General features: G+C 40.6%; 2 protein-coding genes across 16 annotated transcripts in view; one reads left to right on the plus strand and one right to left on the minus strand.

The window, feature by feature from the left end:
* DCP1B (decapping mRNA 1B) overlaps positions 1-16,909 on the minus strand; it is a 55,762-nt gene that overhangs the window by 38,506 nt on the left and 347 nt on the right. For 2 of the 4 annotated variants that reach the window (XM_008259808.4, XM_070049279.1), the window contains exons 2-3: positions 11,641-11,681; positions 6,604-6,731 (exon numbers count right to left, since the gene is read on the minus strand). In XM_008259808.4, coding sequence (XP_008258030.2) covers positions 6,604-6,731; positions 11,641-11,681 — 169 coding nt within the window. Of the gene's footprint in view, positions 1-6,603; positions 6,732-8,069; positions 8,161-11,640; positions 11,682-13,435; positions 13,528-16,909 lie in introns of those variants that run through there. The other 2 variants (XM_051850763.2, XM_051850762.2) reach the window with 2 other exon arrangements.
* The window catches only part of CACNA1C (calcium voltage-gated channel subunit alpha1 C), a 739,977-nt gene that overhangs the window by 12,170 nt on the left and 710,898 nt on the right, over positions 1-16,909 (plus strand).

Below are 16,909 nucleotides of genomic sequence, written 5' to 3' on the forward strand. Positions count from 1 at the left end.
CTAATCATCAGGTCAGAAGGACAAGACGCAGGGTGAATCCTGAGCTAATTTTTAAAATATCTGCTTGGAAGTGACAAGTTTCACTTTCACCCACATTTCACCCGTCAAAACAATTCATGTAGCGACACCTGATTTTAACAGGGTAGACACTTGATATCCTCCTGCAGGGCAGGTCAGTGGAGTGAAGAACCAAAGCACAGATCAAATCTGACATCAACAGGGCAGAAATATCCAATCTTCTGTAGGGAGCCAGAGTTAATCACTGTGTACAGTAAAACTTCATAGCATGTTTCCTCTTTCTTGTGTATTCTTTTTCATGAAGCGTGAGTCTATGTCTTTTCTGTTTCTTTACTGCCATATCAATAGTTCCAACAGAACCAGAGGGAGTATACTTGGTCTGCCATGTTTAACCAACAGGTCACCGACTGCTCTACAGGGGAACTTTTAAAACATGGCCTATTGAGAAGAGATGGGCTATCTGTAATTGTCATTTTCATTCAATCTATCATTTTTATTATTATTTATCAGTTTTCTCAGATCCTACAATAAAGAAATCATTTTTTCTTTTTGTATATAAAAACACACAATGTAGCAAGTTAACTTTAAAACTTAGGAGAAAATTTATAAAACGTCTTTGACCCTAAATACCTTGATTTTTTTCTTTTCTGATTTGATCTAAATTACAGGCTTAAGTCTACAGTGAAACCAAGCACCTAAAATGAATTTCACTCTAGTCCTATAACCAGAGCAAAATATATTCAGCATGTTGGTCTGCTCTGATACCAACCTATCACTCTTGTCTATTACTAATTTTAAGTATTATAATATATTTTGGAAAATACATTCCTTTAAAAAAAAAAAAAGATTTATTTGAAAGGCAGAGTTACAGAGAGAGAGAGTGAGATCTTCTAGCCTCTGGCTCACTTCCCAAATGGCCGCAATGACCGGGGCTGGGCCAATCTGAAGCCAGGAGTTAGGAGCTTCTTCGCAGTCTCCCATGTGGATGCAAGGGCCCAAGTATTTGGGCCATCTTCTTCTGTTTTCCCAGGCATATTAACATTGAACTATATCAGAAGTGGAGCATCTGGGACTCAAGCATATGGGAGCATCCATATGGGATGCTGACACCACAGGCGGAGGCTTTACTGGCTACACCACAGGGCCAGGGCTGGGAAAATATACTTCTAAACTGTATTCCATATACTACAATCTTACTTAGCTGTGGAAAATACAGTAAATGGCTAATGTAGGGAAACACCATAAAAGAAGCAGTCAAATTCACCTTTTCTTTCATTTTTATTTGATAATTTCCTCTTTAATAACTGGAATACAAAAGATTCTCAACTATATTAGCACCACGCTCTAATCAACTGAATTAACTGGCCAGACATTAAATTTTCAGCTTTAAAAAGAAACTTGCAGGATGGATATCTGGTGCGGTGGTAGTCACTGCTTGGGATGCCTGCACCCCATATTGGAGTGCCGAGTTTTGAGTTCTGGCTACTCTGCTTCTAATCCAGCTCCCTGCTAATGCACTTGGGAAAGCAGAAATGATGGCCAAGGACTTGGGTCCCTGCTGCCTACACAGGAGATTCAGATGGAGTTCCTGGCTCCTGGCCTTGGCTTGGCCTGGCCTGGTCCCAGCTCTTGTTGGCATTTGGGGAATGGATCAGCAGATGGAAGACTTCCCTGTCTTTCTCCCTCTGCCTTTTAAAAGAAATAAAAATATTTTTTAAATAATTAATTAAAATTTGCTTTAAAACCTTGCTTTTTGAACTTTGGAATGTACACTCAGAAGATTAAGTATTTCTGAAAAGGCAAACTGTTCCTGTGGCATTATTCACCGCTAATACTTTGACTGCTTGAGCCTGGGGCTGGAAGTTGGGCTGCTTCTGCTTAGTGTCTCCATGTTAAAATAGTCCCAGCCCAGGGTGTGCTATGTGATCTCTTTAACCTCAGTATCACTTATGAAACAGCAACACTGCTATCTCCAAGAAGCAGCTATGACGACTACATGGGATCATCCTTATAAAGGCTTAACATGCCTAGCAGGCAGAAAACATTTGTTAAATGAATGAATGTTTAACTACATTTATTAACTAACTAAGAGTTGCCTTATATTTTAAGTTTATACAGGTCAGACCCCATTATAAAACTTTAAAGACTATAAAGTCTTTTGTAAAACAAAATAATCTATTTTGTGTTTAATCAAAATTCAAGTTACTTTCCTTATCAAACATCTATTTTGGTGGTTAATTAAATGAAGAGTTTGGGATTTTTCACCTCTTTACTCTTCTAAATTCATTCAACTCAAGAGGCACTGATTTTTTTTTTCATTGAATGAATCTAAAAATCTCTGTAAGAAGATGTACCACAGAACTGCATCAACACCACATCAGGCCACTTGAAAGATGGTCTGTGACATACATAGGCCACAGGGAAGTGCCAAGACTGCACAGATCTTGGAGGAAAAGAGTTTTTTGTTGTTGTTGTTGTTTTTTTTTTTTTTTTTTTTTTTTTTTTTGACAGGCAGAGTTATAAACAGTGAGAGAGAGAGACAGAGAGAAAGGTCTTCCTTCCGTTGGTTCACCCCCCAAAATGGCTGCTACGGCCGGCACGCTGCACCGATCCAAAGCCAGGAGCCAGGTGCTTCCTCCTGGTCTCCCATGCAGGTGCAGGGCCCAAGCACTTGTGCCATCCTCCACTGCCCTCCCGGGCCACAGCAGAGAGCTGGACTGGAAGAGGAGCAATCAGGACAGAATCCGGTGCCCATGTGGGATGACAGTGCCACAGGCAGAGGATTAACCAAGTAAGCCATGGCGCCAGCCTGGAGGAAAAGACTTCTTAAAAAACCCAGCCCCGAGTACAGTGAGGTCCCTCGTCTAAAGCATGATGAACTAATATTCTATACTTTGAGAATATGGAAACCATATGCAATTACCATATAAAATTTCCGAGTTATCTGAGCCTCTGGCAAAACCTATACTCACCCTTTCTGTGTACCTCTGATGTCAAGGGTTGATAAGGCTTTTACCAATAAATAAAGTGGAACCAAATGACTATGGCTGCAAAGGTAATCAGTATCAGATACTGAGGAGGAAAATAAAAGCAAAATGAAACCAGAAGAGTAAATGATTCATTTCCTTCCACTCTTCATTGTTCAACTGATTTCATTTCTTTTTAATGGAAATACATTAGAAACATTTTTAATATACTTCCCAAAGGTTGCCCTCAATTTGCATTCATACAATACAAGGTGTGAAAAGCAATGGAATTTAAATCATATTTTGTGGGTCTGTACACAGGTCAGTCACCTTCCTAGCCTCAGTTTTCTCATTTGCAAAAAGGTAGTGAAAATGTCTACTCTCACAAAATTGTGATTATTAAATATGGTAAAATAAATGAACATGATTATTAAGTATGAAAAAATAAACAAAAACAGAACAGTCCTGCTAAAAAGAAAAATAAATGAACCATAAATGTGAGCTATCTATTAATTTTTTAATTAAAAATATAAAGCAGGTGAAATTAATTTTAATAATTGATTGTATTTAACCCAATATATCCAAATATTACAATTCAACACATTAGTAAATATGAAACTATTGAGACTTTTCTAACCATCTCTTTCATTTTTGAACTACATCTCTGAAAACTGACGTGCTACTTTATACTCACTGTGCAGCTCATTTCTGACTAGCCGTGTTTCACATGCCCAGTAGCCACACATAGCTAGTGACACCACACTGAACAGCAGGATTCCAGATTCAGGATGAAGTTTAATATTTGTTTATTAGATTCAAACAGTATTTCCTATCACATAAACCCTGTGAGACCTAGGGAATTTATCTGTAAAATCAGTAACTATAGAGAGTTTGTGTATTTATATTTTTGGTATAGCTTATGATATTATATGTAGTATCTAAGAATGGATTAAGAAAATGTGGTATATATACACAATGGATTATTACTCAGTCAAAAAGAAGAATGAAACTCTGTGTTGGTTAACTGCAGCAACATGGATGGGACTAAGATGGTATTATGTTAAGTGAAGGAAGTAAGGCACAGAAAGACAAATACTGCATGTTCTCACTCATATGTGGAAGCTTAAAAAATTGATTTCATAGAAGTGGAAAGTAGAACAGTGGTTACCAGAGCCTGGGAAGAGTGTAGGGGAGGAGAGGGTAGAGAGAGAATGGTTAATGCATAGTGGGGTGCAGCTAGACAGAAGGAGTTACTTTTAACATTCCATAGCATAGGACAGTAGGATAATTATGGGTGACATCAATTAACTATATATTTCAAAATAGCTAATAGAATTTTGAATGTCCCCAACACACAAAGAAATGGTAAATGTTTGAGGTGATGGATATGCCAATTATCCTAATCTGATCATTAACATATTGTATTCATGTACTGAATCTTAGACTGTACTCCATAAATATGTACACTTAATATATATCAATTAAAATGAAAATGTTTTAAAATGAATTAAAATATTATTAATATTGATTAGACCAAGTTGTTTTTCCAAATTAAAAGCAATCTAAGGGGCCGGTGCTGTGGCTCACTTGGTTAATCCTCCACCTGCGGTGCCAGCATCCCATATGGGCACCAGTTTAAGACTGGCTGCTCCACTTCCAGTCCAGCTCTCTGCTGTGAGCCGGGAGGGCAGTGGAGGATGGCCCAAGTCCACCTGCATGGGAGACCAGGAAGAAGCACCTGGCTCCCAGCTTCGGATCGGCGCAGCACCGGCCGTAGTGGCCATCTGAGGAGTGAACCAACGGAAGAAAGACCTTTCTCTCTGTCTCTCTCTCACTGTCTATAACTCTGTCAAATAAATAAATTTAAAAACTTAAAAAATTAATAAACACATAAAAGAAATCTAAAATGATTATTACAACTCATAATATTCATTTTTTTTTCTTTTTTTTTTCTTTTTTTTTTTTTTTTTTGACAGGCAGAGTGGACAGTGAGAGCGAGAGACAGAGAGAAAGGTCTTCCTTTGCCGTTGGTTCACCCTCCAATGGCCGCCACGGCCAGCGCGCTGCGGCCGGCGCACCGCGCTGATCCGATGGCAGGAGCCAGGAGCCAGGTGCTTTTCCTGGTCTCCCATGGGGTGCAGGGCCCAAGCACTTGGGCCATCCTCCACTGCACTCCCTGGCCACAGCAGAGGGCTGGCCTGGAAGAGGGGCAACCGGGACAGAATCCGGCGCCCCGACCGGGACTAGAACCCAGTGTGCTGGCGCCGCTAGGCGGAGGATTAGCCTAGTGAGCCGCGGCGCCGGTCTACAACTCATAATATTCATTTATTTCATATTTACTGTGTAGCTATTTTAGGTTTTGAATTATATATTAACTTGACATATAATCTAATAATCTCAAAAAAGAAAAGAAAATATAAGCATATAAACAATTCAACCTATAAGCTATAACTGATATAACTGATAAAATATATCTTCTAGAATAGAAATATATCTTATAGAAAAGAAACAGGAACAAAAGTTTTCATTTCATAGTACCGACCATTAGTAATTCATGTTACAGTGTTAAGAGTTTTAATTTTTTTCTCTCCCCAAAATTTGACTGTATTCTCTCAATAACAGAATGACCACCTATCATGACAACTTAATTATATGTAAATATACAAGTAAATACAGAATTGTATTTCATGCATTAAAATGATGCTATAATTACTTTAAAAGATTCACTAGCGTTAAAATGTCAAATATTACTTGCATTAATTAATTAATTATTAACATTACAACATACAGTGGGCTATTCTTGTATCTTGAGCTCAAAGAGTAGGATGGAAAACATTTCTAAACTGCAAGGTCTTTTTGAAAGCTTTCTACAAAGCACAAATCCATCTACACATGTGTGCATGCACGTGCGTGCAAACACACACACACACACTCTTATACTGAATAGTATGTCATGTTTCCTTTTGTATGGAGATGCCGTGAAATGGATATACCTCATCAATCTATCTCTAAGCTGCCCACTAGTCCAACACAAGAGAGTAAAATGGAGATAGAAATCACACAGGTGATTGCCCCTTCACATCTGACAAAATCATTTAGTTCCCTACAATAACTTCAACATTACAAATGGTTATAAAATTCTTAACAACTGAAGCTCTCTGGGTTTTGATTTTTTTGTTTACAGTATATTAAAAAACAGCACTTCTAGAATATAGAGCCTCTTCCTCGAACATTTTATCAGTATTTATCAGAACTGATAAATGAGGAAAAAGTGCCAATAGCTGAATCATTAATTCTAGGTTTGGTGGCACCACCTGTGTGTCCCTCTGCTGTCTCCTGACCATGAAGTTGACTAACTCTGCTCAAGCTTAAAGTCAACAACAGGTTTATGCTGCAAAGTGGTACAGCTGCAAAGTCAGGATTCCAAGCTTATTACATTCATGATCACTAGTTTTCCCAAGAACTATTCACTTATTTAGGCATCCATTTCCCAGGCTAACAAGTGCTGAGCCTCAAGAATCACTGGTATTAAACACAAACGCAAAGGAAGACCATGCACATTTCAAGTACTCGGCCAAAGTTCAGAAATAAAGCACCCAATGTATTAAGAAAGACTTACATCTGGCATTTCTGTAGAGAAGGAAAGGGTCCTGGAGTTGGAAATCCAGGTCTTTAGTAATGGGTTCTGTCCTATTCTCCATGCTCAGCCTATTCATAATGGTGAATCCATGCTTTGGAGAAGCAGATCTAAGAATCACAAAGGGGGAGGGGAACAAAAGACACACCGTTCAGTACACCAGATTTGCAGCACACACTACCCCCGATGTGCTCGGTGGGCTGCACGTGCACCCACACCCTACATCTGGAGCATTTCTCAATCTTGTATGTCCAGGAGCTTTATACAGCAGCCTACAAACACACAGCAATGTGGCTTTGCTATTGCAGTCATCACGTACTGAGTCAAATGTAACACAACATGACCGGCATGACCATTCTTTTGGCAAAATTGAGTGGTACTTACTTAACACAATATTTTTGTGTTTATATACAGATCTCATTTCCCTATCTGGGTTATAAATATGTTTAAGGCACAAAAGATAACTACTTTTTAAAACAGATACTTATAAAGAATCTTGGTAGTTAATATAGAGTGTACATCACAGTTGTACACAGAAAATGTTAAGTGTTGGTCTGAGATTTGAGAGCTTCAAAACCTCTTAAAAGAAATTAAGCAACTCTGTCAATGAATCTGAGGAGATGTATAGCATAGAGCAAAAGGCAGATATTTCATTTTCTTCAACAACAAAGTTTATCCATGACTTCACGGATAAATAACTCTAAGTTTTGCTCAATAAAAAAATGGCATTTGTGACTTTTATTTTTCAATAGACCTTGATGCCTACTCGAGCACACAGGAAAAACCCAAATTATACAGTGTATAAACTCTAAAACCACATGTGCATTTTGTCTACCCTTGGGCGACAGCCACACAGTAATTCAACTGTGCCACTTCTGGTGACAGATCAGCACCACAGATTTGTACACTGAAACTGAAGCAAACAAAATTCACTTATTTACTTAAACCTAGAGTGCTAGGGTCATTATCAACCCACAGAAATGTTATGAACACCGGGAAGAAAAGGTATTTACAACTTAGCTTTATTTCACTTCAAACCATTTGATGCTGACAATGTGGACAAAGAAGTAGAAATAGTTACACTACCACTTACAGGATTTTCTTTCAAAACCTTCAATTTTAAATTAATGGAAAGCAATCCTTGTCTAGCTTATTTTACAAAGAGGTAAGTGGTGGTAGGGATGTAATCAACACCAGAAATAATATGACAATCATTGCAACTTAAATTCAGAGGAGCAAAGAAAATGAACTCCTGAAGAGCTCTAATCAGGAGTCCAAGTGTCCAGTTTGGAAATCCTCAGTGGATGACCCTGTAAACGCTCTTAAGAAAGGAGAACATGGGAGGGAAACAAAGAAAAGACATATTTTTAAAAATGGAATTAGGTGTTTTTAAAACAATAGTAAGAATTTGATTCTTCAAGTATGTCATTATCACAACATGATCTCACCTCTTTAATAGTACATATGGGTACCAGACTCATCTCACAGTTTGTAAAACACACCCAGGGGACAAATGTGCCAACTGCTCTAAAACAACATCTGTAAGAGAAGTCAAAAACCATCACTGGAAGTTCTACTCCCTGAACCAAATACTCCCTTTTGATTTTTTTTTTTTTTTTGTATTTTCTGTCTTCCTCTACAGAAAAATGACCTCAACATACTAGAATTTGGTTGTTTTTTTAAATTTCCTTCTTCTTTTTTTTTAAGATTTGTGGAAGCGATTAAGAAATTATGTTCTTTTTTTCCTAGTTTAATGTCTTGTTTAATTGACAGATCCACTGGAGAGCTGGAATATATTAAGAAGTACTGGAAAATATAAACCTGCATTTGGTTAGGTACAAAAGAGAAAATATTTGTATAATTTATTACTCTTCCATAGTATAAGAAAAATCACACTAAAAATCCCTAGAATTAATCATTAATACATTTTAATACATCTTTTGTTTCACTTCTTAAGAAACTAGTACTTCCTGTGAGCAATGAATGAGAACAATTTGGGGTTGGCACACCTCAGAGTTCAATCATTTGGTTTTCTTTTTTCACTTCTAAGTTCTCAAGAATGGTCATACTCTACAGAATTAATTCACTTGGTATGTTCTAGTCCTTTTGGAACACTCTGGAACTTAATAGAGGCTAATACAACAATGATTCTTAGGCATTCCCACTGCTTTTCCAAGACGCTGAATAATCTGGCCTCGTTACTTGGCTGAGAGTCACTGCCTCTCTTCCAAGCCCGCAGCTGTCTTCACATCCCAAGACCTCCCTTCTCCACTGACAACTGCCCCTGTGTGGACAGCCTGAACCTTACCAGTCTAGTGCTGTTCATACAGCTGACTCTGGGTACTTCTCTGGATACTTTCATTTATTTATTTATTTATCTATCTATCTATCTAGCAATTTATTTATTTATTTATTGACTGACTCTTCTCTGTACCCTTGCTGGCCTTAAAATCCAACCATTAGCCTTCAGTTACCTCTTTATACACACTCTTCCAGGGAACACTTGTTCTTTCAAGATTTCAACTATGAAATTACTCCAGATGACTCCAAGTACCTCAAGCCCAGACCCTATCCTGAGTGGCCAGATACTTCCATTTAAATGCACTGTTGCTCAAAACCATTATGCCAAAAACTTGAAGACCTGTCCCCAAACCAGGTTCTTGACTTCCTATCTCTCATACCCTCAAGTCTTTTGCAAAGTGTTAGTGTTATTTCTAAAAATTTCATCATCCCCTCTACACTTAGAATCTTCCAATGCCCTTTCCATTTCAACTTCATTCTAACTCAAACTCTCATCACCTCTTATCTTTCTTGCTGTAGCAACTGTCTCAATGCCCTGACGCTTCTTCTAGAAGCAATGCATCCTACAAAGTGAACTGACTTTCCCCATACATTTTCTCATAACCCTATTACTCTCCCAAACCTCACTTTTATGACTCCCTACTGGTAAGAAAATACATTTGAAAATACTTTGATATTCCAAGCCAGCAAATCCCATTACCTGCGCTATAATCTACCAAAGGGTCATTTTCCTTACAATCCTCTCAAAGCACTAGGTTCTAGGTCTCTGCTTTGGCCATTCTTCATGTAGAGACTGCCTTTCCTCTCTGTGCAAGGTCTACTTTATTCCTGAGGCCCATCAATGCTGTGGAAACTTCTACAACCACAGCAGCCCATTCACTGCTTACAACCTGCCAACTGGCATTTAGGATAATCTATTCTGTACTATGGTTTATCTTAAGTGTGAATACATGTGTAAAGAAAATACACTCATGTGTCTGTGTCACAATTTCCTGCTTCCCCCCAAAAATGGTTACTCTAAAGGATTGTAATAGACTTTCGTCTTTCATCTTCACATTCCTACTAAAGGTACTGGGCTTTAGCGAAGATATTTTACATGACTTTTTTTAAAAGATTCATTTATTATTTATTTACTTGAAAGGCAGAGTCACAAAGAAAGAGGGAGAGACAGAGAGATCTTCCACCTGCTGGTTCACTCTCCAGGTCGCGATGGCCAGGGCTGAGCCAAGCCAAAGCTAGGAGCCAGGAGCTTCTTCCTGATCTCCCATGTGGGTGCAGGGGCCCAGGCACTCAGGCCATCCTCTGCTGCTTTCCCAAAGGTATTAGCAAGGAGCTGGATCAGAAGTGGAACAATCAGGACACAAACTGGCGCCCCTAAAGGATGCTCAGCTTTTACCTTCTATGCCACAACACCTGCCCCTTTAAATGACTTTTTTTTTTTTTTTTTTTTTTTTTTTGGACAGGCAGAGTGGACAGTGAGACAGAGAAAGAGAGAAAGATCTTCCTTTGCCGTTGGTTCACCCTCCAATGGCCATCGCGGCCGGCACACTGCGGCCGGCGCACCGCGCTGATCCAAAGCCAGAAACCAGGTGCTTCTCCTGGTCTCCCATGGGGTGCAGGGCCCAAGCACTTGGACCATCCTCCCTTACCCTCCCGGGCCACAGCAGAGAGCTGGCCTGGAAAAGGAGCAACCAGGACAGAATCCGGCGCCCCGACCGGGACTAGAACCCGGTGCACCGGTGCCGCAGGCGGAGGATTAGCCTATTGAGCCGTGGTGCCGGCCTCCCTTTACATGACTTTTCATGTGAATAAAAACATGTGCCATTAAGACAACATACATACTGTGTGTATATATAACATTAACAACAGCCAGCAAAAAGAAATGACGAAAAGCACAAGTTCATTAAATCGATTCTGAAACACACACTATAAACTAGATTATGCAAGACTGAAAGCTTAAATTTTGAATCATGTTTTTTAAAACAGTAATGGGTCAGGGAAAGATGATCAGGAAAACTCCTTTCCAAATACTGATTAAATGATCTAATATCCCTTATGGTGTATTTCTAGCTCTTTAACAATGCATTATATTTGCCGGCACCGCAGCTCAATAGGCTAATCCTCCGCCTAGCGGCGCCGGCACACCGGGTTCTATTCCTGGTCGGGGTGCCGGATTCTGTCCCGGTTGCCCCTCTTCCAGGCCAGCTCTCTGCTATGGCCCAGGAGTGCAGTGGAGAATGGCCCAAGTGCTTGGGCCCTGCACCCCATGGGAGACCAGGAGAAGCACCTGGCTCTTGCCTTTGGATCAGTGCGGTGCGCCGGCCGCAGCGCGCCAGCCGCGATGGCCATTGGAGGGTAAACCAACAGCAAAAGGAAGACCTTTCTCTCTGTCTCTCTCTCTCACTGTCCACTCTGCCTGTAAAAAAAAAAAAATGCATTATATTCAAGAACTTTGTACAATGCATTTAATCAAAGGATATTTCATGCACAGATTTAAGTTTATGTACACTGAAGTTTAAATTATATTCTGAAATTAGTATTCATCAGAATATAGCCAGTAACATTATTCAGTATTCTCTCTTGCCAACTGATAATTTCAAACTAAGATTCAGTTCTTTTACTTCTCTGAAATAAAATTGCACTTGAAGAGTGACACAGCTGAACTAAAACATTATTTCAAAGACCGTCAGTTTCTTTATAACAGTAAAATGCTCTTACCTTGTATAAACAAATAAGGTTCCTTCCACATCAGTCTTTTCCTAAAAATAAAAATAAAGCATACAGCTTATGGATGTTCTCTTCATTCACACAGGCGAGAACATAAACAGAGTAGAATAGGAATCACATCCAGTTTCAAACAGGTGATGCTGCAATGTGCAACGTGAGACGCTGTTCTTAGGGAAAGGAGAAATTAGGTTGTCTGCCCCAGCTGTGGCTGTGCTGATTAACAGCAGGAAGCAGCTCTTCTGCCATCACTCTCTCTCCCTAGCAAATACAAACAGCAACACTCCTCTAGCTGAAATGAGGAGAAAACAAGTGTGCCTGTGGATTTCACTAGAAAGAAGAGACTTCCTCCATCCACCAACTTGCGTACATAGCAAGCTACACTCTACAATGCCTGCTTTTCATTATCCTTCACTTTCTTAGTTCATGTGCTCTTGCGAAATCCTGTCACACAGGAGGGCAGATCATCTGTCAATTACTCTACTCTGAATGCTGGATAGAAGGGGGAATGGTGTTGTACTGTTTTCTGACATAAATCATCTCCTTAGTGTGGAATACTTGGAGTCAAACTCTCACCCAAGGCCTCTGAAATAAAGTTAGACAAAAGTATTACACAAGAAAGCTGCCTGCGAAGACCTGTGGGCGGAGGTAAAGTTCAAATGACAGTTTGGTTAGTTCATTTGGCATGTCTTTTGCATTTCTCCAAAGGCAGGAACCCAGGTCCTGATGACAAAGTTTATCAACACAATGCGTATTAAACAGGAGTGTGTGAGTGTGTGTGTGTGTGTGTGTGTGTGAGTTTCCATTTGTTTTATTAGTCAATTACAATTCAGCACTTAAAATGTAACTTTTGCTATGTACTTGAATTTCAATATTCCACTTAATCCCCTGAAAGTTTATTAATAATATTCATTACCATAATCATTCAAAATTATGCAACTTTGGTGAAAATCATGTTCTTTAAGAAAGCATGACCTTTCACATGCTCAGGTCACTTCAGCCACTTTCTTGGTCACCCTAACTCAGCAGGTCTCAAAGCACGGGCCCCAGTTCAGCTGCATCAGCTTCACCTGGAAGAAATGCAAATTCCTGGGCCCTAGCCCAAACCTACTGAGTCCCACGTCCTGGGGATGGTGGCCAGTGATTCATTTTTCATTAAACTGTCCAGGTGATTCAGATGCATGCCAGTTTGCCTTAGTCCAGTAACATACTCTTGCCCATGGAAGTGTATTAGGAGCCACGAAAACAAAACCCACTTTAGCCAAAATCATATCAACTGTTACCAGAGGTTAGGAGTAAATGCCTATGGAAAAACATCATTTCTTAGCAATCAGACTTTTTATCTCAAGATGTTTAGTACTATAGAATGTATAATTATAAATAAGAATATAACAATTAACTTAGACAGTCTTTTCTTTAACATATTAGCTAAGGTAAGAACATAAGAGTTCATCCTGAAACTAGATTTACGATTAAGCTTAGATAAATCACTCCAATGTATTAAGTATCCTTATTTCTCAAATATGGCCCACTTGCCACAGCACTTTGAAAAACACTAGACAAACACACACACCAGGAGATTACTTGTCTTTTTCTGTAAACAAACATGGTCAGTTCCTATCTGTTGAGACACCCATTTCCGGGTGCACTTTGAGCATGAAGAACCACATAACCTCTAGCCACCACATGGTAATCCTTAAGAAACTGGCCACCACACTACAATGCTACCCAGGCTAAGAATATGTGAGCATCCCTCAAGCTTTAATTGGTGACACTGGCAAGTACTTACTAGTTCACAAAATCTTCATGTCCTCAGTTACATTGCTAGGAAACTGAAGCCAGGATGCAGGTGGTGGACTTTGAAGGATCTATGAGCATTGTCAGGATCACTCACTACAAGGCCAGAAGATTTTCCTGTCTTCCAGCATTTGACTTTGGACAGTTTGTACCTCAGAGATCCAAGAGTGTTTATATTCATCAGTGCACAGGGCTAACAGCTTCTGACTTATTCCCTTCCTTCCTTGATGTCAACAGAAATTCCTTTTTCTTAAAAAAACAAAATCTTTAGTTTTGAAAAATCCAGATCAGAAATGTAAAAGGTAGCTTTTCTTGGAATTATTCTTTAACTCATAACAAGTAATTCTTATGACTTTGTTCACAGAAAGGAACAGTTTCAGTTAATTACAACACAGGACCTGGAGTGGGTAGCCCATCACACTGGGATCGCTGCTTCATTATTCTGTCTCAGTTTCTCCACTGAAAAGAGATACCAGTGTTCACCACTCAGATCTTCGAATGAAAAAAAAAATCCTATTTTAAGCAATCAATGATACCTGGATAAAAGGGGCTTTGGAAATGTAAATTTCTGTTCTGTGATGGCTGAACCAGCTGAAATCCACTCGGTTTTCTGGTCCCTCCACAGTTATAAAGGACAACAGGTTTTTTCCTTTTCTTTCTGAGCAAAGTCAGGGTTGGTGATGTGACAAATGACTTAAGGATTTTGTAAGATCTTCCTCAGATATTCCAACTATGGAGGACTTCCATGTTCAAGTATTTAGTTTAGTTGACAGTCCTAGGATATTTTAGCTTAAAATTTAAAAGTACAAACTTAATGATGCGATATTACACACTCTACTACAAAATGCAAGTGCTTTCAAAAGAGCAGCTCAAAATTCAAAATAACAGAATGGAAAATTGTTTTGATTTGCAAATTACTAGGATTCAACAGTATTTGACAGTTTCAAAACAATCTCTATCGACTATTCTAGATTAAAATAATGAGAAAGTGGGTCTCAATTTCTCTTTCCTGATTTGTCTCCCCGTCATGGATGCAGCATCAACTGCCCAGGCCTCGTACTAACCAGGCCCGACCCTGCTTAGCTTCCAAGATCAGATGAGATCAGGCGCTTTCAGGGTGGTATGGCCATAGATGGGATGGGCTGTAATGTCTAACCCTGAGTCACTCTGGCATCCTAGAGCTCAGAAGACCCCTCTGAGGCAGCTTCCCAGGCTCCACATTTCTGCTGTCTGGGATCAGGTAACTCTTTGACCTCGGCTCTGTCCTGTGCAACGTAGGATGTTCAGCAGCTTCCCTGGCCTCTACCCTTAAATGTAAGAATGTCCCCAAGGCACTGCCGTGGCAGAGATACCACCAGGCAGAGATAACTCCAGCTGACGGCCACTTTTTGTAGGACTGAGAAGTGGAAGATAATAATGAGGAGAGTTTTGGTCTTCAGCTGACACACAGGCAAAGGGGAGTAGGTCTACTTCTAAAGCTCTCCCTTGGCCATGAGACCATCCTTCCTGTTCCTTCTCTGTCCTCCCTTCATTCCTAATTTCTCCTCCTCTGAACGCCTAAAGTCACATTCATTTATTGTTAGTGTAGGAATTCCCTCCTTTACACCCCACCTGCCTCCTTGCAATACTTTCTTCTCCATTCTCAAGAATGTTCTTTATATTTGTATTGTGTTTTCATTCAAAAGGCTCCCATCCAGGGACCTGAGAAGTGGCACGCGGTGACAGCTGGCCCCCGGCAGCCGCACTACAGTGAACTGGGTCTCTCCTTTCCTGGAGACCACAGCCTTGAAGATTAGTACTTTGAAAGAATGACCTTTTACTGAATGAATTATGCCTTGTCTGGAGGCAACAAGTCCAGGAGGCAGGAAAACGTAACTCCTGCAAACAATGCAGTGTGACACTTGTGCCTTTTGATGAGGCTTTTGTGGAAGGGCTTCATGGGTAGCTAGCACACTTCCCTGACTGTTGTCAAAGGTACCTATCACACAGGTAACTGTCAAAAGTCCACAGGAAACGATCATTATCAAGAGAAATGCTCTGTTCCCTCTGTTAACAATTCCCCAGCCTTCTCCAGACTCCACTCCCAGTGTCCAATCAGTTGACAGGATATACTGCCAGCCCCAACGGCCCCTACAGAATTATCTTACAGAGCTACGTTATAACTTCGGTGTTTTTCCACAAATAGCCATGTGTAGAATGGCTTTTTATGTATTTTTAATCACCGTGGAAGGTGTCCGCTATGTAGCTCAATGTTTTTTAAAGACTCAGGTGATAAACTCTCCTGGAAACGAGCAGGAAATAATCTCTTTCGGTCAAGTAGTATACTTCGTACTACAGATAAATGAGTATGAAAAACTCCATTTTCCTCAAGGGTTTGGCTATTAGGAGAGCAGACCTAATTCTTTATCCCCTTTCAGTAAACTTCCTCAACTAAGAACTTGAGGCACAACTCTTCTCTACCACTTTTGCTTCTTTTTCAGTGTTAATGGTTTTCAGTGAGTTTTTACCATAGGTTGCTGAGGATTCACGTTGGAGATAAGTAGACTTTTGAACGCGGGTGTTTAAAAACATATGGATTTGCCCAATAGGGATGTTTTCCAATTTTGATGTTTGTCACCAACTCAGAGAGCACATAAAAAATTCATCTGAAATCCATGCACCCAAGCTATGTTCTTTATATCGTTCCGTAACTTTAAAATAATGGCTGGGTGGTTATCAAGTGGACAGGTCCATTTTATTTGGCATCAAAACCATTAGAAGATTAAAAAAAAGGTTATTACGTTTATGTTCAAGTGGGTGGGTTACAAAATTACACTCAATTTCTGCAACAGGACTCGAGGGTCTTGCGTTCCTATCCCCTCATAATTCTGAGCAAAATTAAATTTCATCCCTCTTCTATTTCCCGGGGCAAAGCTTTGAAAAGAGCACCAAAATACTTGGGCTCCCAAACGGACTCCACTATCGGTGGGCTGTGGCGGACTCATCCTCCCAAGGGCGTCAGTCCCAGCCCCATTTTGTCTTGAATTCCCCACCGTTTGCTCTTCTCCCGGCGCTTCCCCCGAGGTTACAACTTCGGAGCCCGCCCCTTCGCCCACGGAGTTCTCTTCCCCGCAGAACGCCCGCCTTCCTTTCGTCCCCACCCCAGCTCCTCCCCAGCCAGGCTGACAGTAACAAGGCTGGGCTTCCCTTTGTGGAGCACACCCGCCTGGCAGCCTCGAGGCACCAAGTCCTTTCTTCCCTTCAGCTGTCAGGATCCCGCACCTGCCCGGGCTGTTCGCCCCCGGCCTGGGGCATCTCACAAATCTAAGTCCCCAGCTCCAGGTGGCGTCCGGAGCAGCCTCCCTTCCCCCAACCCCCCAGGCCTCGTGCCTCAGGTCACCACCATCCACCTTCCAGGGCGTCAGAGTCGCCCCGCTCTCACGGGGCTCCAGCTCCGAGGCTCCCACCCCAGCCCTGCTCTGCACAG

The sequence above is a fragment of the Oryctolagus cuniculus genome, chromosome 9, assembly GCF_964237555.1.
Source record: "Oryctolagus cuniculus chromosome 9, mOryCun1.1, whole genome shotgun sequence".
NCBI classification, from domain to species: domain Eukaryota; kingdom Metazoa; phylum Chordata; class Mammalia; order Lagomorpha; family Leporidae; genus Oryctolagus; species Oryctolagus cuniculus.